Raw genomic sequence first — 25,647 nt, 5'->3', positions numbered from 1 at the left:
ATGTAAAATGGTAAAACCGCTTTGGAAAATGATTCAACAATTTTTTAAAATGGTAGACATACATCTGCCATACTTTCTACTCTTGGCATTTATTCAAGAGAAATGAAAGTATATGTCCATTCAAAGACTCTATATGAATGTTCATAGATTTGTTTGTAATAATCAATTACTGGAAACAGCTCAAATGCCCATCAGCAGATGAATGGAGAAACAAATTGTGGTATATCCATGTAATGAAATACTACTCAAAAGTAAAAAGCAATAAACTATTAATACATGCTATAACATGGATGAATCCCCAAATAATTGTGCTGAGTGAAATAAGTCAGACAAAAAAGGGTACATAATGCATAATTCTGCTTCTATGAAACTCTAGAAAATGCAATCTGTAATTACAGAAAGCAGATCAGCAGTCACTTAGGGACAGTGGCACAGAGAGAGGTAGGAGGGAGAGATTACAAAAGGGCATGAAGAAACTTTTGAGGCGATGGAAATGTTTATCTTTATTGTGCTGATGGTTTCATGGGTGTATTCACATATCAAAATTTATCAAATTACATACTTCAAATACGTGCAGTTATTTGTATGTCACTTGTACCTCAATAAAACTATTTTTAACAACCCAACCTTATGATTTAGCTTCAGAATCCAAAGTGAAATATAGGCCAGGGAGCTCCCATATCACAAAATTTCAAGATATTAACTTTATGGTTTTAAAATGTACCTTGTTTTTAATTGTGGAAGCAACTACTCTTGTTAATTGCCCAATCAACAGGCCATGAATCCCATAAGGAGGTGCGCTCAACACACACATCTCAAGTAGATCAAGTCATAAAAAGAGGCTTCACCACCCCTTTTTTTCTGTTTCCTTATCTTCGTGGTGGTGGGTAGTTAAGGAGAAGGTGGGCATATGAAAAAGATATAAGGAAAAGTACAAAACAGGTTGTTGAAAATTTATGTGAAACTAGAAAATGCATATCAATATCCAAAAGATAAATACAAGATTTTTCTTTGCCTTTTCTCCTTTTCTTTTCCTTCTTTCCTTATTACCCCTCTCTACTTTTTAAAAATCCTCCTTTCTTCCTTTCCCTTCCTTTTTTCCTGCTTTTCTTTCACTTTCTGTCTTTTACTCCCCACATCTCAATCTCCCCCATTTGCTGGCAGGATTGCACAGTGGCTCAGACTACAGCAGAGACTCTGGGGCAGTCTGCCCAAGTTTAAATCCCTTGCTTTAGGCATGTGTTTAATATCCCATGCTTTAGCTTCCCTATCTGTAAATTGGGTAATATCAAACGTTCCTTCCTCATAGGGCTGCTGTGAGGATTAAATGTTAAAATAGGAAAAACACTTAGAATAGGTACTAACCAGGTAAGGGTTACCATTTTCAGAGCCCCCATTCTACGCCAGGTATATAGGACTCCAATCAATTAAATGTAAATAGCTGTAGGCTCAAAGAATGCAGAAGACTAGAGATTCCCAGGCCTGGAACCCAGTCCTGGCTCAGCCAGTACAGTTCTCTGATTGTGGCCTTGTCATTTACACATCAACACTTAAAACTGTTTATTGGTAAAATGACAAATTTGGTAAAAAAGCTGGTCCCATCCAGGTTTTACTACTGCTTTTTGTAATTCAAAAGTGTATAAATATTTTCAAATGAAAAGCATTTTGTAACTTTTAGGCAGAACTGAGAAGTGGCATAGATTTTCATGTTACAATAAAGGCCATTTGTTATCTAGTAAGAAAGATACCTAACATCACAATTACATGAACATCACAATTGTTAAAATTTTAGTAGAACTCTAAGTTATTCTTTTAATGTTTTATGAGAAATTGTAACATGGTTTGACTCTCATCTTTTGAAACTGAACATATTCAAAGTTCTGGATGGGAACTTTCCCATTCCAAAGTGGTGCACAAAGTCTCTTGAGAGGTTAGCAGTTCGTGTACTTCATTTGTGAGTGGAGGGTGTCCCATTAGCTTGGCCTTAGTGATCCAGCTGGAGAAATTCTCATTTTAGGAATACTCTGCAGCTATCCTGTCTTCTCCAAGGTCAACCAGCATGATTGGTGAGTGAACTAACCATAGAAAACTAGAGTCCACATGGCTCACTTTGTGTGAAATCCCCTGGAGTAAGTGTAATATTCTTCATATAATCCTGTCATTCAAGAAAAATACTCAGCTTTTGGAAGGCAGGGATATACATAGCTCTTTGATTATATGGTTTGATGAAGACTACAGAGATGATGGTATAACTCTAGAATGGCACATACAACAGAGTGTTAATGCTAATTTGAAAGGGTATTACCATGATGGAGATGGGGATTCCCTCTGTTAACACTCTCTTGGAGAAACTGTCAAATGTGTCAGAAATTTCTAATATTCTAAAGACTGAGGTAAGAGTATAACACCTCTATTAGGTCAGGTCCTTATCGAGAAACTACTATACTGATCACCCAATCAACAGACACCGACTTGTCCATTGAAGATATATTGATTACAAAGACCAAATAAGAATTTTGTTAAAATAAATGAACATCTATTAGATCTTAAGTCAGGTTCCAATTATGAGTCCCAAGTCCCACTATTATCCACCAGGAGTGTTCCTTGATATTCTTTATAATTTCTAGAGGACATCTTTATACCACTCTCTGTTGGAATGAGTTGCTCCCAGGGAGCATTTTGAACATATCAGTGCATGTGTGTGTATTTGGGATAGCAAACAGGAAATTCAAGTTTTACTCTAATTTCCAGGATGAGTCTGGTTCAGGGAGCTAGATTACTGCTAGTTAAGTTCAAATTTTTTAAAAAAATTCATTTTAGTTTATTATTAAAAATTTGGAAATACAGGAAATAAAACTCAGCCCCACAGAAATATAAACTATTACAATTTTAATGTATTTCCTACCAGATGATTTTCTGTGCACACCTTCATACAGTTGAGATTACATTTACATACTATTTTGTCTTGTATGTACATTGAAAGTGTTCTGTGCATTTCCCTATATAATTTTTGTAATTATTTTTTAATGCCAAAATGATTCTCTATTGTAGTTATATTTTAATGTGGTTAACTGCTTTCTTAATGCTGGACATAGTCTTATGCTATTATGAACATTTGTACATAAATCATTGTACTTTTCTCTTTAGGACTATTTCCATAAAATGCAATTACGAGATTAAAGAGTTTATACTTTTTAAAGGCTCTAGATAAGTTTTAGCAAAGGTTTGTACCAAAATATACTTCCACTAACACTGTATGAGAATGTTCCATCTCATGGCAATATTGGCAGCACTGAATGTTTCCTGAAAGAAGAAAAAATCCTTGATAATTTGATGGTAAAATAGTATTTCATGATAATTTTATTCACATTTCTTTGATTACTAGTTACAATATATTTCTTCTTTTGTTTTTTTCTTCTGCCAACAACTCGTTCACGTTCTTTGCTTATTTTGCTGTTTTTCATTCACATGAATAAAATTATTGTTTTATAAAGTTTCCATTGAAACAACAATAAAATACAAGAATTCATTTATTATATTGATTTAAATATTTTATTTAAAGAAATATTCTGAAGGCTATTGTTTATTGATAGGAAAAATATAAAGCATACATGTATATAGATTATTATGTACTGACATTACAGTAAATAGATTCTCCAAATAACATGATTAGTTTTGTAGTGCTACTAGTGGAATGCATTCTGGAGAAACGTGGTTTTACCTTCAAATCTGAGCACATTTATCCTTACATCAAAAAAGAAAAAAGGGATTATAAAAACACAACTTTGATTAGTTTAAATTTTAGTAGACCACATCTGATTTGTTGAAGAGTAAGTTCTTTTATTTACCTCTTCAAGGAAGTGATTATTTTTTTTATCTCTTTCTGTGCCTCTTTATCCTATAAAGAAAATACAAAAAAAAAAAACCCACAATGAAATTTCAGGCATTCATCCTGATACTCAAGTACTTTCAAATAGACTTTTGTTGAGTGTAGGCATATTTTCTGAAAGACCATTACAAAGAAACTGTGGATTTCTTAGGACCAGACATGATCTAGATCCATGAGAATGCAGGTAATGTGGACAGCTATTTCTGGGATAGTCCACCCACCCAGATCTGGAGTGGTGGGATTTAGGAAGGAGAGAGCCTTTCATGTAAGCTGACACAATGGATTCACCTTCGCACCAACATTATTGTTATCCTTTTCAACTTTGAGATGCGAAGAAGCCCTGGTCCTAGCAGCAGGATATGAAGAAATCTGAGATTCTACCATAAGAGCTAGACAAACATATATTTCATTATTGACTTTATCAGGTAGCTTATATTTAACATTAAAAATCATGTAATATGTCTTATAGGACACCACATACATTGTTATTTCTTTATAACAAATGTGGAAGTTAGAAAGAGTGACAATAAATTCAGATGGCTGGGTACTTTAATGTATTTTTACATTTAACAAACATTTACTGAGCACCTATCAGAAAGGATTTAAGGAATGTAATAACAAAGTAATCAGATGAAGAAAATGAGATAAGGTAAATATTGGGAAGTAGCTGTTAGGTAGATTTTTTAAAAACTGGAAGTTTGTCAATAGTTTTGATCATAAACATTAAAATACTGATTCTATTGTGGTTATAAACTAGAAGTCTACCTTCTCCCAAACAGTATTTACTAAAAGTTGTGAGAAAATAAGATCAATGGTATTTAGGATATTTGTGTTACTTAAAAGAACCTATAAAAAATCCATAATTCTAGGTATTGAGATCCATGTTTATCTTTGTAACTGTTGGGTTATCTCAGTGCCTGTCACCTAGATAGCCCTAAATAAAGGTCTGCTAAATGAATGGTTACATGCTTGAACACAGTAACAATTTTCGATATGTAGGAATCAATTTCTTACAGAAGAATGACATAGGTGCTCCAGATCTCATCCTCTCTGCCTCCCTCAGGAGCTCATTCTATCAATTATCTCTTCCCTCTCTAGTCTTTACTAAACTCTTTCTTCTTTGCTGGCTCTTTCTCATCATCCTTTCAATGTGCTCCTATATTTCCCATCTACAGTAAACTATTCCTCAACACAAGCATCCCTTTAACTTCCACCTTATATCTCTCTTCCCTTCCCCATGCGATTCTTTGGAAGGGTATCTATGAGTACTGACTGCAGCTCTGGTTGCTCTGCACTTTGGTCTCTATGTCCACTGTTCTACTGAAATAGTCTTGGTTAAGATCACCAATGACATCTACATCATTAACTCCAACAGACTCATTTCAGTCCCTTGCTTGCATGGCTTTTCCAGAGCATGTGACAGAGCTGATCACTTCCACCGTCCCTTGGCTTCTGAGGCCCTGTCTTCTCTTCCTTCTGTCTCACTTCAGTTTCCTCTTCCTCCCCTCATTCCACTATTTTGGTGTTTCTCAGGGGTTGATCCTCTGCACTCTGCTTTTCACATACTACGTAACCTCTTTGGGTGATGTCTTCCATAGTTGTGACTTCAAACATCACTAATATGCCATATATCCAATTATTCACTGGACTTGAAAATCTCACAAACACAAACTCAAAACTGAATTCACCTTTTCTACCAAATCTGGCTCTCCTGTATTCCTTGTGTCAGTAATAGGCACCTCCATCTACCCTGGATGGTTTCCCCAAGCTACAAACCAAGAGGTCACCCTTGATTCCTCCTTCTCCCTCAGTAAGCAATCTCCAAGTCTTGTAGAGAATACGACTTATAATTTGGTTACATTTGTCCTCTCCTCTTGCCATCATTTCATTGCCATCATCTTAGTCCAGGCTATCATGTCATGTCTGCGTCATTGCAGTAGATACCTAAATGATACTCCTGCTTCCAGTTTTGCTCCCTTCCACTCCCAGCCGATAGTCTCCACATGGTGGCTACCGTGCTCTTCTAAAAATCTCACTATGTTATCTGCTGCTTAAGACCCTCCAGTGGTTTTCCCTTGCCTTTAAGAAAAAGGCATATAAAGCTTTCATGTCTTCTCTCCCACTAGTACTCAACATTTCAGTTATATTGTACACTTGATTCAGGGCTTTTATGCATCATATTTCTCAATTTGGGGCATTCATCTGTTTTCTGGTATTTCATAAAGTATGGGCCTGTGTACTACCTGCTTCCAGATCCTCTAGGATATTTGATACTATCATGATATTTGTTCATGTTTCCATTCACCCTTGCCATATAGATACATATTTTGACACTAGCATAATAGAACACATCACTTTGTGTTCTACATTTTTTAGTTACATTAAAAGTTATTTTCTGATTGAACAGAATCTTTGTATATATGTTTAGAGCTGTATGAAAAATAGAAACTGACCAACTGATAACAGCGATGGAATATTAAAGGAAAAATGGCCCAATTATTCAGCATAATGTTTTATGGGTTTTTTAAAAAGATAACTATCAGTGGATTACATTTTTCATCAACAATTTTTACTGCATACATATTCACTAGGACTAATCTATTAAAGAGGGATTTATGTCATTGCTTATTAAGTATTGCCAAATTCTATATTCAATATTTTCAAGAAAGCATCACAACTCTACACTTCTATGCTACATTTTTTCCAGTAATATGTCATTGGACAAAAGTCTAAATTATTTGTTGAATTGTGTGCTAAGGGGTTCTTCATAGAGGTTTTTTTTGCCAGTGTGAGTTACATAAACTCCATTTCTACATTGACTTGAGGCCTGGGAAACTTCCCAACGTGAGAACTTTAAGGTTAACTAATGTATATATAATCACTGAAGACTTTCATTCATGACTAATGTGAATCCTCACATGTCCTACAGAGCTGCTCCATGAGAAAAGGGATTCTCATGTTTATTTCTTTGAATTGTTTCTCCACCATGAATTATCTCATATTTCCTAACAGGCTGCTTCTTCCTGGTAAAGACTTGCCACCTTTTTCCTGTTTTAATCTAAGTTTTTTCTGCACTTCAAGGCTTGAGCTTTGCCGGAAGGTTGTAGGGTTTATCCCCGTGGGAGCTCTGTGGTGTCTATAAAGGTTAGAGCTGAGGCTTAAGGCTCTTCCAATTCCTTACATTTGTAGGGTTTCTCTCCAGTGTGAACTGTCTCATTATGGCTGAGGTTAGAGCATTAACTGAAGGCTTTCCCACATAGGTCACATTTGTATTGTTTCTCTACAGTGTTAATTCACTCATGTTGTTTAAAAGAATAAATGGCTACTGAAGGCATTTCCACACTGATTACAAAGGTTTTCTCTCTTGTGTTGAGTTCTCTGGTATGAATAAAAGTTAGCTCTCTGGCTTAAGTGTTTTCCACATTCATTGCATTTATCCAGTTTCTCTTCAGTGTGAGTTAATACATGCTGAGTCGATGCTGAGCTGTGACAATGTCTTTACACTCATTATTTTCAAAGAGCTCCTCTCTAGTGTGAAATCTCTGTTACTGAGGAGATAAAAGGCTGTTGAAGGTTTGCTCACATTCATTCATCCATTCATTTATTTTTCTACATCTGAATTCGATGTCAAGCATTCAGTGATAGTCTCCAGTTAAAGTCTCCCACATTGGTAACATTCATGTAGTGTGTTACTCTCCTTCATGTACAGAAGTTTTCTCCTTTGTAGCAGGTCAGCTGCATAGCTATTTGATTGACTTTAAGGTCTTCATTATGTTTCAAGCACTTGATATATTGGTTATATTTATTCAATTGTCCTTTTATAAGAACTCAGGTTATGGTTTTGAGCTTAGGTTATTCCTTTCCTCCCCAAACTCAAACTATTCAAACCTTTGAGCTGAGATAGCACACTTTCTCTCACCTCAAATTACAGCCATGTGATTGTGCTGCATTCTTAATTTAGCTCATTCCCCTTCACTCTAATGTGAAGGAACAGGATTCACCCTCATGAATCTTACTATTGACATGCTACTAGATGATTCTGTCCTGTTGATATTCTGCATGGAAGTTCTGTCTTTGTTTTTAAGACCTTCCTGCCTGGAGTCTGGCTTTGGGGAAATCCTCTTCCTTTCCTCCATAGCTCCTTTCCTTACATCAACCAGGAAATCCCATCTGATTTTCACAGGGGAGACCCCCAGGGAGACCACGTGATTGATGTTCTCCAGTATCACATTTCTGTACAGCTTCCTCTGAGTTGGATCCAGCAGGGCCCTCTTTTCCTGAGTAGAGTCCACAGCCATGTCCTCAAAGGTCATCATTTCCTGTGGTTGCACTGTCAAGAACTCAGCCACCACCTGTCTTTCTCCGTATTTTCATCCCGGGACAATCTGAGCACTAAGCCAAAAAGCAGAATTCAAATAGATGGAAACCTGAGTGAAACCATGTTGATATTGAGGTTGGTGTCCCTATGCTCTGGAGCTGAGAGCTTTCCTCTCTCCAGAAAAAGACCAGGAATCTGTATTCTTAATAAGCTCTCCACCCTCCAAGCAAGTCTTAATTAAAGATTCAAACTACTGGGTTTAAATTCTCATTTCCTTAATATCTCAGATTACATAGCAAAACCTTAGGAAGCCCTTTCATAGCCCCTGGCACAGGTTGCAGTACCAGTTGTATTTTCTCATAAATCTTTGTGCTTTCATTTCCATAACACTTCACATTTTATTGCTATGACTGGTTCAGTGCCTGCCTTTCCCCACTAGACCACAAAATTCATGGTGGCAGAGACTATGTCTGTTTTTTCTCTTTGTATCCCAATCCTCTAGCAGAGTACACCCCCAGATTTGTAATATAAATGAGTAAAGACAATCTCTTTCTTTCACTCACACACACATTCAGAAATATAGATTTCATCTGAAAGTGTTAGAAAAATATGTTTTGGAAAAATATATCAATGCTCTCTGCTAAAAACTTCGGATAAATAAGAGAGAGTTTTATTTATATTAAATTGGAAGTCTAAGAAACTTCTTTAGGGTGTTTTTAAGATTGATTTAAAGAATACAACCAAGGCTATTATATATTGGGAAATCTTAAGAAATAATATATTTTACATGCAAATGACCAGACGGTAAGAATCAAAAGTGTAGAAATAGAAGGTTGTAAACAGAGTACCGTTTGCTTCCTGCAACTCATGAAAATGTCTGTTTAGAAAGTGGGAAAAGTCTGTACATCCTATAATGGCCTTATTAGTTTTTTAAAATAATGTACAAAGAAGAATATATTCTCCAGGCATGAATGGCACAGATGAGTTAATCTACAAGAAATAAATTCCAACCAGAAAGAAATAGGCAAATAGGAATTTCTAACCAATGAGACAACATTACTGGATTTCAGTAAGTGACTCATTCATTACTCTGAGCTGTAGCAATCCTATCATAGGAAGGCAGGGTGAACATATATGGACAAATTCTATTTTATAAACCTACCTGAAAAACCAATGTCTTAGGATAATCAAATATGATGTCTTAATTCAGATAGAACATTTAAAGCAGGATTAGGATTTTATTACTAAGAGGATTTTCTAATAAAAGTGATGATTTTCAACCCATAAAACAGACTGGAAATGCAGCTTAGGACTTTAATCAACAGGCAACTTCAAAGACAACTATGCGTCAGCACCGCTGGTGTAGTGGTATCATGCAAGATTCCCAAAGACAACTATGCTACTTGCTAAATATAAAGAAGTATTCTTAACTTTCAGAACTCCTAGAATCCATTTCTTCCTGTGGTTGTTTCTGTATATTGTGTTTACTATTCTATAAAAATCTGTTTGTCTTAGAAGGATGACTAATTCCACTTGAAAGTATTACAGCAATTTTAAAATATAGGTTCTTTTTTTTTTTTCTTGAAATCAGATTAGCACATCTGTTACTATAAAGCAAAACATTACACAATACTTTTTATATTTGAGCTTTCTCTGTAGACTCCAAGTCAATGAACTTTAATACTACCTCCAGGCAAAAAACTTTTAGGCTGCCAGTGAACTCATTATTTCATTCAGCAATCATTCTCACACTGCCTTAGCCACAGGAATCCCTTTTATTTTAAAAAAATGAATGTTTCTCAGGATCTGAGGTTACTTTCCTAGGGTTAGGAAAAGTCCACATGAATAATAAAAATACTGTAGTTTCAAATTCTGAGAATGTAAAGCTGCTTACACCCAGGAATCTGGGCTCTGGAGACCAAATGGATGACATTCCCAATGTCAATCAAGTAGCAGAGTGATGAGCTTAGAGTTCCCTAATAGGGGACAGAAGACATGTCTATAAATGCCTATAATGCAGCCAAGGTGGTACAAATGCCACAAGAAAAGAAGCAAACCTGTTATTCAAGTTCACCCGAGTGAGAGAAAACTGCTGGCTAGGTCTTCACGTAATTTGTGGCACTGCTAGACATTTTGGAAATGAATAAACTCTTCAGCAAAATCACGAATGGGGGATACTTCAATCTCAAAAAACTTCATAGATGGCGGTTACTACATGTAACTCAGTTCATCCCATTTTCTTATTGAAAAAGAAATTCAAATATTACTGACAGTACCTCTACTACTCGGAAAAAAAAAAACCTGCTAAGAGTACAAATGGAGATATCACTGGGGGAAAAAAAGGTAATGTGGGAAATATTTGCTCATGCTATTTTGCTTATTACAGAAATACTTCCACAGTGTCCAGCTTTCTTAGATCTATTATCACTCCTCTTTATTTTTACTATTCACATTATTATTTTTATTTGTATGGTATTAGTGTTTTGACTCTTTCTACCAGTACTTACTAGGTGCTTACCTACAGCAGGTAGTACACTCAGCATTGAGCAGGGTCGAACTGAAACTGATCTGGTTGCTGCTCTCATGGAACAATCACACCAATAACATTCATGGATTCAATCGTTCATGGAACAATCACACAAATATAATAACTATATAATCACAATTGTGCTAAAGGATAGGGAGGAAAAGTATTAAGGAGCTTTCTTGTCAGTGGGTGTCAAGGAAGTGTTTCCTGAAGACAGGGAAGTCATGGTGAGGCTTGAAGGATGAGCAGGAATAAAGCTGGCGAAAGGAGTGGAGGGGGTGGGTGGGAGTGTTTCAGGAAGAGAGAACAGTGTGTTCTAAGGGTGAAGAGCAGGGAGGAACACAGGGCACGGGAGGGGAGAGCAGGGAACAGAGAAACTTGAGAGATGTATCGAGGCTGATCACAGCCTTGAAGGACACGCTAAACATTCTGAACTTCATCCTAACAGCAAAGGGTGTTAAGCAGGGAAGTGATATGTTGACATTTATGTTTAATCTCTTGCTTTGGCTGCTACTGGAAGCCAAGAGTGGCCTGGAGGGAGGCCAGGGAGCTGTGGGGAGACCGGCTGGGAGGCTCTCAAAGTCCGCAGCCCAGGGGAAGGTGGGTAGTGCTGTGTTCCGAGGAGCAGCAGTGCAGTGAGTGAGCAGTGATGTGGTTCAAGGCATGTTTTAGAAGAGGAAATTTGAGAACTTGGTGACTGGGTAGATGTCTGGGTTTGGGGGACGGAGGGAGAAGGAGGTGTTAAGGATGATTTCCAAGCTTCCCAGTTGGGTAGATGGAGGTGCCATCTACTAAGGGCAGAAATGGAGGAAGAACAGCTCCAAAGGCCTGAAGACAAGTCAAGTTTGAGGTGTCTAAGAGACATCCAAGTGGAGATGGTAAGTAGGAAGTTGGGTAAGCAGGTCTGGAGCTCAGAAGAGAGGTCTAGAGACAAACATTGGAGGACCTTGGCATGTAGGCAGCATTTGAAGCCACAGAGGAACAGTTTAGGGGAGGGAAGAGGAGGAAAGGGGAGAGTAGACAGGAGACTTACAGATCAAGGATCAAGCCCTGAGGCTCATCAATATTTAGCCCTTCCATGAGAGCTCTGAATTTCGTGCATAAACATTTCCATGTCAAACCAGGTATTATACCTCATTATCATATTTTATTCTAATTTTCTATTCTAATAAGAATGCGCAGACCTTCAGCATAAAATGACTGCACATAACCCAAACTGACATCATTCATGAAAGATGTGAGAGACAATAGGGTCCCAATCACCAACACAGAGCAGGCAACCAGAGGAACAAAATCTGTTTTCTGCTGAAAAAATTACACAGAATTCTTGTCTTTTGGAGAAAGACTGCCATTGCAAGACTGCGCTATTTTGTGCTTCCTATTACAACTGATGGAACCAACTGAGGGATTTGAGTTGGGACAGATAACCGACTCTGTGGGGAATTCCAAACATCTGAGAGATACAGATAAAGAGTCCAAGCCCTTGCTCCTGTGGATGTGGAAGAGACCCAGTGGAGCATAATGAGCCCTTTTTAGAGACACAGGCACTCTCGAATCCTAACATTCCTTGGCAGATCTTTTTTCACTTCCCTGTCCAGCCTTACGTGCCATGACTGCCCAGCACTCTCCTTCTGCTCCAGGTAAACAAATCTTTGCTTTCTCACTTCCGTGTCTCTATTCATGACCTGCAATGTACTTGTCCACACATCCGCATTATGTAGCTCTTTCAAAGTCCACCTCTGAAGCCACCTGATCTCTTCGAGGTAAAAACAATTTCATCTTTTTCCAAATTTACATAACCAAGTATTTGTACTTCTCTTAGCACTTCAAGCTTTCTCTCTGGAGCTGCATTTATCTGGATGTACGCCATAGGTTCTCTTTCAGGCTATAAGCTCCAAGAGGGCGATAGGTATGTAGTATTTGTTTATATTCCAGATCACAACTAATATTGGAGCCTATACTGCTCCGATACAGAAAAAGACGAGTGCTTTTCCTGAGGCATTTCCTTTCTATTATGATTGAGAGGATGATAATGTTTGGTGGTATGGGAAGGGAACAGGGAAACATTTACCTATTTCTTTTCATTCCCACAATACTAGACAATGGCTCACAGGAGTGCAGACTGAGTTGTTAAGTCCGCAGAATGCCTGAAACTTACAGCAGATCCAGAACCCTGAATTATTGAATAAAAGGATACGAGGCAATGCAATAGTTTCTTTTTCATTAATGGCAGCGGGCCCCAAACCAATATAATGGTAATATATACTTTGAATCTTTTTCATGAACTTGGATAGCCACACCCTGCTGTAAGCTGGGGACTGAGAATGGCAACCCCCTGGACTCTCACCTTGCTCTAAGCCAGGCAACCTGTCTAGCTTGTTTGCTGCCTACATAGTTTAATCACCAGCTCCCCAGAATTATGCTTTTCCTCCTCCTTCGCAGGGGCTTGTCCCATTCTCTGCTGTCTTGTAGCTAACAAGCTTCAGAATGTTCTAGCTGCTAGCCCATGGTGTGCATGTCCCTTAAAGATTCAAGGGGCATCCTGGTGATAGGTTATCTTACAGAGATAACAGGAAATTTTAAAACTCTATAGTACATGTAAAATCCAAGTCAAAATGTTTTAGTATAAAAGAAAACTCCATCACAGAAGCATAGAGCAGAATGGTGGTTGCCAGGGGCTGGCAGGGTGGGAGAATTGGCGAGATTTTCATCAAGGATACAAAGTTTCAATTATGCAGGGTGAATAAGTTCCAGAGATCTAAAGGACAGCAATGTGATTATAGTTAATAATACTGTACTGTATACTTGAAATCTGCTTAGAGAAGGTAATGGATATGTTAATAAGTTTGATTATGGTAGTCATTTCACAGTGTATATGTGTATCAAAACATCCTGTTGTATACCTTTTTTTTTTGTATACCTTACATATATACAATTTTGTCAATCGTACCTCAATAAATCTGAAAAAATAAATAAGTTGTAAAATCTAATAAAGAAAGAAAACTCCATATGTATCTAAGCCAGTTGTTCATATTTTGAACGTGAATAGTATTAAGAAGACAATAGCGTTCATTGTGACTATCTGGACTTACCTCTTTGGTAACACAAGGGAGCAATAATGCCAAATTACAGAACTTCAAAGCATTCTGTCTTTCATCAATATCAATATAACACTGGAAATGAAAAAATAACCCATATTAAAGGTAATCACATTTTTATGTAATGGAGTCAAAGTGACCTTAAAAGAGTGGTCTTCATTACCTTTGCCAAGTACAGGTAATTGGAATTAGAATAACCAGGGTGTAGTTCTTCAGCCTGATTGAAGAGAAAAAGACAAGAAAGTAATAGGACAATATTAAAACAACAGTAACCACAAGGGAAGAGAATATATTTCAATAAATCAAATATTATCAACCAACTTGCCCCAAGAATTTAAGTTGGCTATTTCACATTTGAATCATTTTATCAATTTAAGTATCTTTTGGGTAGAGACATGGCTTTTACATTTGTTTAGCCATTAAAATAAAATTGATTACTATCCTCATAAAGTCTACAAAGCAATAAGATACTTTAAGGGGAATCCAAGTTAGGGTGCCGAGGAGTGGTTCAACATCTTAAGAGAGCACATCCTTTGTAAAGGACATTTTAATCTCCACAGAATCCAAAAGGTAAGCGTTCTGGGAGGAGGAGGACAAAATCTCCTGGGGTGGGGAGCCGGACTGGGTGGAACCCTTTAAGACCAAGTAGATGAACAGTGTCTGGACCTGGTGTGGAACCTGCTAGAGAGACAGTAAAGCCACAAACAGTTAAAGGAAATTGTCACATTTATTATTAGGTAAATCAGGAGTATTGGGACCAAGTCTAATAATCAGGGCATGACTGTTTCTGCACATGCTCACATGACTTGGAAAGCTACTCCTGGATTTGGTAGTAAGGGCTACTATACCTAAACTTTCATTTAGGCTGCTGAGTTATTGTTTAAAAGTAGACTATTATTCCTAGGACCTAGGGCATAGCTAGCTGCTCTAAGAAGTTTACATTTAAAATATAACTTGTGGCCTGTAATCCTAGCACTCTGGGAGGCTGAGGCGGGAGGATCACTAAGGTCAGTTCGAAACCAACCTCAGGAAGAGTGAGACCCCATCTCTACTAAAAATAGAAAAATTAGCCAGGCGTGGTGGTGTACACCTGTAGACTCAGCTACTTAGGAGGCTGAGGTGGGAGGATCTCTTAAGCCCAGGGCTTTGAGGTTGCAGTGAGCTATTGATGACACCACTGCACTCTAGCCTGGTGACAGAGCAAGACTCTGTCTCAAAAACAAACATAACTTTCATTATAAGAGGCTTAAAACAACATGCCAAAAGTATTAATAGGATTCAAACTGGGGCTTCTCATGGAAAAAAGATTTCCTTGATAACAAGGGTAGCAGGGACTGGTGGAGATGGTAGCTGGTTGGACATTAAAATAACAGACAGACAAAATGTACCTTAAGGAAATTTTGCAAAGCTTCCTGGACAGTTGAAGACGGTATTTTTCCAAACAGAGTAGCGGCCATTTTTTTCTCGATCCAGCTCAGTTTTGATATCTGCAAATATAGAGCAACATCATACTTAGAAAACTGTTCACCTTTTGAATGGATAATCTCTCCCCAGTTAGATGTATGTGTATGTATATATGTATAGATGTGCATATAAATATAACATATACAAATATAAATATATCCATAAATAATATATATGAGATATCACCCTTTGATATTAATATTAATATTTGCCTTCCTCTTCATAATTCTAAGAAATCATGAACTCCAAAAGCACTGGTTTCAGAACCAATTGGAAATACTCCTGATATAATTTGTGTCCAATCAAAGAAAAAGGGGTGGATGGGGAATAATGCCGATGTTGTTTCTTTATCTCATTTGAGACTCTAAGATGACCACGGAGTATTTCTTTGAACAGCATGTAGTAGCCACAAGACTGCCTTTGCTCTCTTCCTGCCTGCTCCGTGCTGCCAACCAACCTCCTGACCCAGAAGCAGCATCTCAGAAATGTAAATAGAACAAGCATCCTCAACCCAGAGGGAGTGCAGAATGAGGGCCCAGTATACATATTTACAATCCAGAAGATTTTTTAAACTAATGACCACCAAAACTAAATTTTACATTACCATTTATTTTTTGCTTTATTTTTAAAATTTTTCATTTTCTCTCCAAATACAAATATTAGACGTTTATTTTAAAAGATTAGACTGGTTCGGAAATGAATACTTAAGACTTAATGATGTAGTTAATCTTTCCCCAACCTCATGAAACATCTTCCTTCTCAGACCCATCTTTTAGTCTGCATATGCTAGAAACATTCTTTACACATTTGTTCATTCTCTCTTTAATACCTTGGTGAACCCTTATTCCCTTGCTGGAATGTGTTCCAACTTCCTCTCACACAATTCATATTTATCATCTGTACTTAGAATTTGTAGGCAGTAGAGCATACTAGCTAAGAGCAAAGACTTTGGAAACAAACTGCCTATGTTTAAATCCTGTTCTACCATTTATTAGTTGAGTGACCCTGGGAAAACCACTCACTTTACAAGACTATTGAAAGAATTGAGTGAGCTACCATATATAAAATGATTACTACCATATAAAATGCTTACAAGAGCCACGTACATGGTAGTCATTATTACTACTGGTTTTTATAGTCTTTGTTTTTGTACTTTTTTTCTAGTTTCAGTCCATCAATTATACAAGCAACAAATACTTGTGGAGAAGCTTATTTTAAGTGTGAGGAACTGAGCTTGATGCTGAAAAGAATACTAAGAAATATAAAATGTGGACTTTGTCCTCAGGGAGCTTTCAGATAATGTGGTATCATCAAAAAACAAATAGAAAGTAAACAATGTGAGTTGTTCGAAAGTAGTACAACCTCAGCAAATGAAAATTATAGTTAAAGTGCGATATTTCAGAGAATGAAGACAACATTGTGTATTTTGCAACATTAAGTAGATTATTAAAAATCCGAGGGCTGTAATCATTCTATTATATTATTTGACTTTGCAATCTCACAACTTGCACAGAGTGGGGAAACAGATGACATAACTTTTCCTGTTTTTCTTTGTGAAAATGTAAGTTTCCTATGGTACACTATGTAAAAAGCATGGAGTTTGAATTTCAATGCTGGTTCTTTCTTCGACTAATTAAATGGGACTTTGGGAAGGTTCTTAACACCACAAAGACTCAGATTCTTATTTTAAAACTGGTGTAATTGCGGGGTGCAGTGGCTCACGCCTGTGATCCTAGCACTTTGGGAGGTGGAAGAATTGCTTGAGGCCAGGAATTCAAGACCAGCTTAACAAGAGGGAAATCCCTTCTCTATAAAAAATAGAAAGAATTAGCTGGGCATGGTGGCACATGCCTGTATTCCTAGCCACTTGGGAGACTGAGACAGGAGGATCACTTGAGCCCAGGAGTTTGAGGTTGCAGTGAGCTATGATGACACTACTGCACTCTAGCCGGGTAGACAGAGCAAGACCCTGTCATAAAACAAAGCAAAACAAAACAAAACAACACAACTGGCATAATAATAACTGCTTCATAGGACTATTTTAAGGATTAAATGAAGCAAGAAATATAAAGTATGTAATGTACATTTGGCAATTTGACATGTAGCAGATGTTCAATAAAAGCAAATTCCCTTCTTCATCTCTAATTCTCTTTCTGCCTCAGTGAAAAAGTTACCTCTTTTCTCATTCACCAATAGCACTTCCTTTTTATGGAAACCTGGGACAGCCAAAAAGGGAGACAGTATGACTACTCCAAGGGGAAATAGAAAGGCAGGAAAGAAAAATGACATATATATATGTATATGTATAAAATATCACATATAATATATAAATATATAGTTATAAGTGTATAAATTATAAAATACATATTATCAATTTTAAAAATACATATAAACCATAAATTCATATAGAATTATAAAATATATATATTATACATTCATATAAAATGTATACTGATATTATAATTCTCCCCAAAGTAGGCACTTGGTAAAAATAAAAGCATAAATAAGTCACTGAAAATGCATCACATAATCATACTATATTCAAACAAGATTTATAAAGAAGGGTATTCAACTTACAGTGTAACAGTATCTTCCCTTGAGGTAATACAAGAAGGATTCTTCAGGTAAAAGTTGGATTGCTATATCTAGATGTTCCTGAAAGAAACATAGAAAGGAAAAGTCATCTTCCAAGTTTCAGATGTTGTTGAATGGAACTATGCCAATGCCTAGTAAACTCTAAAGCAGTTTTATAATGTTGTCTCAGTCCCCATCTCATCCCTATCATTAATACAATTATCATTATCAATAATTCAATTATCAAAAAAAATGATTGCTTGCAACCACAACCAGAACTGTGACTGCTATTTAATAAGGTTATGTATAACGTAAAGCCAAAATGTTGCAATAAAAATAGAAAATACCAAAGTCAAATGCTTGTCTGCCCATGACTTGCCCAGCTGATACTTACTGAATCAGAAGTGAGCTTACAGATATCAAATGACATGGAATAGGGTATAATGGAAGAAAAAATAGCAGAACCAGATGGGAGAAGAATCTATTCCCCTGGCATTATCAAAATGGTTATAGGAAACTGTTTGGTCATCCCTGTAATTATTGAGCTCAAGGGATTAATAATAAATTATGTGTATGTGGATTACTTATTTTGTTTATCTATCATGGTAAATTTAAGCCCCTAGATTGGATCCTACTTCCCCACTAAGTCAACATGTGGATATTGTTAACTACTTAGTCCCAGTCACACTTATGATGTTAGCGAGCTCATGACCAAAAGGCTAATCCTCTATCTTTGAAAAATAATACTCATCTACTCTGTGACATCTTTCAGGATCTTGACTAATAATAATCTTTAATTACTCAAATATTAATAGTTTGATTCTGTCACAGTACTATTTAAGAGTGCCATTTCCTGTTTAAAAAAAATAACAAATTCTTAGAGCTTAATTGGTTGAATAATCTGATTTATACCTGTTAGAACATATAGCTACATTTAAACATTTTTAATGTCAAGTAATACCTTGAAGAGATGTCCATAGTTGACTTTGTTTTGTAAGCCCTCAAACTCAGATACATAGCCACACAAAACTGCATACCTGAAAAGAATAAAAACAGTGGCTATTGTATACATTTTTAATTAAAGCATAACATTACAAGAATCTCTAAAGCATTCATTAATATTTAGCAAAAGTATTTATATAGATACAAGGGCCCTAACAATAATAAACATTAACCCTTGACAACATGAAGCCAGTTCCCTCACCTATAACTGGAGATACTAACAATACTTCTCTGTATGCTGTGAGGCTAAAATGAGCTAAAACAGATAATGTGCTTAGAACACTGCCTGGCATGTAGGGAGTGTCAATAAATGTTGACACTATCATGGTCATCATTAACATCAAAGCCAAAAGGCTCTAAGAAAGTCTAATCACATATGTATTAAATTGTAAAACATGTCAACAGATTTATAAATTTAAAAACATTATTAAAACCAACCTTTTAAAACTCATTCCCTCCTTAAGAAATAAAAATAAAAATTCATGATCTCCATTAATGTCATTGAAAATAAAAATAAATATTATGACTAAAAACAAATAAAGTCAAAGGTAATTTTAGATTATGCTTTTTCACAAAATTCCTCGTCTCCCTCAAACCTTTCTGGAAACACTGCATTACCAGAATAGTGTATCCCATGGATTATTTACTTTTTACCATTAGGAATACAAAATTTACATAAATATTTGACCAGAAATTACATACAGTATTTGTTAAGCAATTTGCTTATTTACTCTAAAAATTGAGGATATGTTACTTTTCACATTCAGAGTGTTTCTGTCCATATGAAAGTCTTCAGAGTAAAAGCCGGGCACGGTGGCTCACTTCTGTAATCCTAGCATTCTGGGAGGCGGAGGCAGGAGGATCCCTTGAGCTCAGGAGTTCGAGACCAGCCTGAGTAAGACTCCGTCTCTACTAAAAATAGAAAAAATTAGCCGGGCATGGTGGCGCATGCCTGTAGTCCCAGCTACTCAGTAGGCTGAGGCAGGAGGATTACTTGAGCCTAGAAGTTTGAGGTTGCTGTGAGCTAGGCTGACACCATGGCACTCTAGCCTTGGTGACAGAGCAAGACTGTCTCAAAAAAAAAAAAAAGGAAAAAAAGTCTTCAGAGTATTTCAGAGTGTTTTGGTCTAAGGCAAACTATCCATTTACCTAAATATTTAAAGAGTAGGTGTTAATTTTTACTTGCAGTGTCATAATAACTGAGATGAAAAATATAATTTTGGAAGTTATTTATCTTGATCATTTCTATGAATAAGTATAACTTCCAAGTGTGAAAATGAACAGTTTTCTTAATTTGGAACAATAAGACTATTTCTGGACACAAAAGATGACATAATTCACACCACCTGTATACAATCAATAAAATGGGCACTTTTATCTCTTCATTTTTAGTTTCTACATATTCAACAGAATCTGCTACAGTAAAAGCAAGACAAACAACTATATCAACCTATGAAAAATGATCTTAGAACTTAACTAAATTAGAATATACTACTCCTCACAGATTCTAAAATCAGATTGAATTTCATGTACGTCTTTCCATCCAATACAAACCTTTCCAGAGATTGCACCTTTAAGAAGAGCAGATTAATGGAAAAAGACTCTGGAGCTCCTTTGTGAAAACTGCCATTGTTGCCTCAGACCTCATTATGTACTTTTTTTTTTTTTTTAGTTAACAAACTATTTTTTAGAGCATTTTTAGGTTCACAAGAAAAATAAGTGGAACTTTCAGAGAGTTCCCATATACCTCCTGGCCCCCCATACATACAACCACCCCACTATCAACGTCCCATACCACGGTAGTACATTGGTTAAAATCAATGAACCTACCTTGACACATTGTCGCCCAAAGTACATAGCTTACATTAGGGTTCACACTTGGTGATACATATTACATGGGTTTTGACAAATGTAAAATGACATGTATTCACCATTGTAGTATCTTACAGAATAGTTTCACTTCCTAAAAATCCCTGGCCTATTCATCCTTCCCTTCCCCCAACCCCTGGCAACCACCCACTGATCCTTTTACCATCTCTATAGTTTGGCCTTTTTCAGAATGTCATATAATTGGAATTATACAGTACATAGCCTTTTTCAGATTGGCTTTCTTCACTTAGTAATATGCATTTAAGGTTACTGCATATTTTTTCAAGACTTGACAGCTCAATTTTTTAGTGCTTAATAATATTCCACTGTCTGGATGTACCATAGTTTATTTATCCATTCACCTACTGAAGGACATCTTACTTGCTTTCAAGTTTTGGCAATTATGAATAAAGCTGCTAAAAACATTTATGTGCAGGTTTTTGCATGGACATACATTCTCAACTCCTTTGGGTATTCACCAGGAGTGTGATTGCTGGATCCTATGGTAAGAGTATATTCAGTTTTGTGAGAACTGTCTTCCAAAATGGATGTACCATTTTACATTCCCACCAGCAAAGAATAAGAGCTCTTGTTGCTCTACATTCTTGTCAGCATTTGGTGTTGTCAGTGTTTTGGATTTTGGCCATTCTAATAGGTGTGTAGTGGCATCTCACCCTTGTTTTAATTTACTATTCCCTAATGCCAAATGATGTTGAACATCTTTCCACATGCTAACTTGCTATCTATATATCTTGGTGAGGTCTTGTTCAGGTATTTTGTTTTACACTGTATTGTTTTTTGTCTTATTGTTGAGTTTAAAGTGTTCTTTGTATTTTAGATAACAGTCCTTTATCAAATGTGTATTTTGCATTTTGCAGTCTGTGACTTATCTTCTCATTCTGTTTACATTGTTTGTTACAGAAGTTTTTAATTTTAATGAAGTCCAGTTTATCAATTATTTCTTTTATGGGTTGTACCTTTGATGTTATATCTAAAAAGTCATTAACACATCTGAGATTATCTAGGCTTTCTCCTACCTTATCTTCCAGGAGTTTTATAATTTTGCATTTTACATTTAGGTCTATGTTCCATTTTGAGTTAATTTTTGTGAAGGCTGTAAGATCTATGTTCAGATTCATTTTTTTTTGCATGTGGATGTCCAGTTGTTCCAGCATCATTTGTTGAAAAGATTATCTTTGTTTCATTGTATTGTCATTGATTCTTTGTCAAAGATCTGTTGACTATTGCGGGGAGTTAGCTACGCTCCCAGCAAAAAATCAGGTCCTTTAGGCAGGGGTCGTCGCAAAGGATAAGGAAATAATAGAAAATAGAAAATAATAGAATAGAGAAATAAAAGAATACACAGAGATGAAAGTATAGTTTTATAAAGAATAGATTTTATGGGTGGGAGCTCGGGAGACCCCACAGCATTCCTGTGAGCTCTGAGGCCCTGAGTAAAGTTTCATATCAGTATTTATAGGTACAGTGATCGGTTGCCAAGGGTAAGAGATGTACATAATAACAGGCAGTTCGTTTTAGGTTAAAAGTCTCCCAAAAGGCTTCTAGAGATCCCTTAATTAACTCTATCTTTGTGAGCAAACGGTTACAAAATCTTTCTAAGACAAACTTCTAAGTTCTAAGATAGAGCTATCACTTTAGCAGAAAGGATAAACAGAAATATAGTGGCTCTATATTTCTTTATCTAGTTATTGTGGATTGCAATAGGTAGTCAGGAGTGAAGCAGGAACTGTCCCTTGGGCCAACTGCTTTTAGCCGCAGGTGTCTGTCTGTCAGGCAGGCACTGTTTGATCAGCTCTCATCCTGTGGCTCCATGCAAACCTGCTTTGTCGTACAAAGCAGGTGAATGCCACAGGTTTGAGACTGCAGCATCACCTTGGAAAGCAGCTGCCACTGACCTGTGAGATGCCCTCCTGAGGGGAGGCAGCTTTTGATATGTGAACTAATACATTCACATGTTCCTTCAGGGCAAAGCCCTGTAAAACTCCTGAAATCATTTCTGTCTCTAAATAGCAATATTAATCTGTGGAGCAACATCTTGATGGGGCAACATCTCTATGGGGCAACAGACTATATTTATGTGGGTCTATTTCTGGGTTCCCCTGTTCTGTTCCAATGATCCATTTGTTTATTCTTTTGCCAATACCATACTGTCTTGATTACTGTAGCTTTATAGTAAGTTTTTGAGTAGTGTCAGTTGCCCAACTTTGTTCTTCTCCTTCAATATTGAGTTGGGTCTTTTGCCTATCTGTATGAACTAAGTTTTCCAACATCCACAAAATAATTGCTGGAATTTTGTTTTAGACTGCGTTGTATCTACAGATCAGGTTGGGAAAAACTGACATCTTGACAATATGGAGTCTCTCTATCCATGAACATGGACCATCTTTCCATTTATTTTTAGTTCTTCTTTGACATCCTTGATCAGAGTTTTGCAGTTTTTCTCATATAGACCTTATAAATATTTTATTAGTTTTTTTACTTATGTATTTCAATTTTTGGGGTGCTAATGTAAATGGTAATGTGTTTTTAATTTCAAACTCCACTTCTTCATTGCAGGTACATAAGCAAGTGATTGACTTTTATATATTAATCTTGTATACTGCAACTTTGCAATAATTGCTTAATTCTAAGGGTTTTTTTGTTGATTCATTTGGAATATTCTACAAAGACAATCATGTTATCTGCAAACAAAGATAGGTTTATTTCTTCCCTCCTAATTTGCAAAACTTTACTTTTCTTTTCTTTTCTTGTCTTATTGCATTAGCTATAACTTCTAGGACGATGCTGAAAAGCAGTGGTGACAGGGGATATCCTGGTTTTGTTCCTGGTCTTAGTTTCTCTATGATGGGAAAGTAAGTTTCATGAGAGATACTGGTTTGTAGTTTTCTTTTCTTATAATCTCTTTATTTGGTTTTGGTATTAGGGTAATTCTGGCCTTACAGAATGAGTTAGGAAGTATAGCCTTTTCTATCTTCTGGAAGAGATTATAGAGTATTGGTATAATTTCTTCCTTAACTATCTGGTAGAATTTACCAGTGAACTCATCTGGGCCTGGTGCTTTCTATTTTGGAAGGTTATTAATTATTTATTCTATTTCTTTAACATATAGAGGCCTATTCAAATAGTCTATTCACCATGTTCTTTTGAAATGCTCTCTGCCATTCTGTTCTATCATTCCTCCGAAAGAGTTCCAGACTGGGGGGCAATTCTAATTCTTCCAAAATTCCATACAAATACCTCCCTAAATTCCCTATTTTTGTCATGGGCATTATCATTTTCCAATTTATTTGGTCTTAAAATCTTGGGCCACTTTCTATTTAAATACTTTTTTTTTTAGAGTAGCTTTAGATTTACAAAAAAGTTACAATAGTAGAGATAGTTCCCATATACGCCACACCTAGTTCTCCCTATTGTTTATATCTTACATTATTGCAGTACATTTGTCATAACTGTATCAATATTGATATACAATATTGATACACAATTGTCATAATGAACCAACATTAATACAATATTATTAACTAAGCTCAGCAATTTATTCAAATTTCCATCGGTTTAGCCTAATGTTCTTCGTCATTTTTGACACCTTTTTCTCCATCCTTCCCCTCCATATTTATTTCTATTAATTCACACCTTGTGAGGTATCTTTTCAATGTGTTAAAATCTTTTGAATTACTATTGTCATCCATCATATACCCTGTTACTCCTAATTTTGTGTTTCATGTACTTTTATAAGCATACCTCCTATATCTTTATCACTGACAAAATTACTAAATGCACTGGGATCTCAGTTATAGACCTGGCCCTAGACTTGCCCCAAGAATGACAGTGATCTGTTGAATAACTGAGGCTCAAAACCTTGGTCAACCTGGGCAGCCCAGCAGCTTGCTCACATTTCTATATCTTGTCCAAAGAATGTTATGAGTGAACTTGCCTCAAAGCCTTGCTTAAATCCAGATATATGAGGCCAATTTCCATATTCTATCTACTAGCAAGAAAATAAAAAACAGATGTCACATTTTTAGAAAAATCTATGTTGGGTCTACTTGAGGCTACTTCCTCATCTAGAGATTCACAAAGCAACCCAACTAATAACTCTTTATGTTTCTTTTTAGAATCAAAGAAGTAGATGCTATGTTCACTGGTCTATAGTAGTGGAGTCAATCTTCTATTTTCTGAAAATTGGAACTACTTATGCATAGCTCTAGGCTTTTATTTTGCTCTTTCAACACAGTCTTTCCAAGTTACTCTGACTGAAGGGGAAAAATGCATGATTTGTAAATATCATTATATGAAATATGTATATTTTCCCTTTTAAGTAATCTGTCATTAGAATCTTACATTTTCATAATCTTTTTGAAATCTGCTTCTTTAAAGTCCAAAATACTATTTATTTTCTTACATATCTCAAAGTTCACCTGGCCACTATCTCCCCAAGGTTTATCTCTTCTTTTCTTTCAATCAATTCTACGTGTGTGTGTTATTTTTTATATCAATAATTTTAAAAAATAATTTAATGTTTTATTCTCAAACTCTCAGGTCGACGGGAACTCTGAAGAATGTTAGTTCACAATATGGTATATTACCTCCATCTAGAGGTCGTTCTAACTACGTAACTTTGACAAGAACGCTTCTTCCTTTGCATTGACGTTGAATATCCTTAATAATTGACTATAATACTGTATCAACAACTACTAAAAAAACTCCATTAATTTCCCTGTAGTATTTTTGAGTTAGCACCAATGCTATTTATACTATGAGAAAGTAGAGGTAGAATACTATACTAGAAAAAAGACTGAGCATTTAAGAATACAGAATCCGAGTTCTAGTTTCTGTTTTTACACTTATTGTGTGGCCCTAATTACTAATCAACACACACACACAC

At 36.2% G+C, this 25,647-nt stretch overlaps 1 protein-coding gene across 3 annotated transcripts in view; it reads right to left on the bottom strand.

Annotated features, from left to right (window-relative positions):
- Positions 1 to 3,538: 3,538 nt before the first annotated feature.
- The window catches only part of LOC123636810 (regulator of microtubule dynamics protein 2), a 63,430-nt gene continuing 41,321 nt past the window's right edge, over positions 3,539 to 25,647 (bottom strand). For all 3 annotated transcript variants that reach the window (XM_045549422.1, XM_045549421.1, XM_045549423.1), the window contains 6 exons: positions 18,832 to 18,907; positions 17,874 to 17,951; positions 15,221 to 15,319; positions 13,996 to 14,049; positions 13,827 to 13,907; positions 3,539 to 3,898 (listed from right to left, as the gene is read on the bottom strand). In XM_045549422.1, coding sequence (XP_045405378.1) covers positions 3,845 to 3,898; positions 13,827 to 13,907; positions 13,996 to 14,049; positions 15,221 to 15,319; positions 17,874 to 17,951; positions 18,832 to 18,907 — 442 coding nt within the window. In that variant the 3' untranslated portion in view covers positions 3,539 to 3,844. The remainder of the gene's footprint in view (positions 3,899 to 13,826; positions 13,908 to 13,995; positions 14,050 to 15,220; positions 15,320 to 17,873; positions 17,952 to 18,831; positions 18,908 to 25,647) is intronic.

The sequence above is a fragment of the Lemur catta genome, chromosome 4 (genome assembly GCF_020740605.2).
Source record: "Lemur catta isolate mLemCat1 chromosome 4, mLemCat1.pri, whole genome shotgun sequence".
Taxonomy (NCBI): Eukaryota; Metazoa; Chordata; class Mammalia; order Primates; family Lemuridae; genus Lemur; species Lemur catta.
Note: the sequence above shows the minus strand (reverse complement) of the source record. Positions and strands in the feature narration are given on the sequence as shown.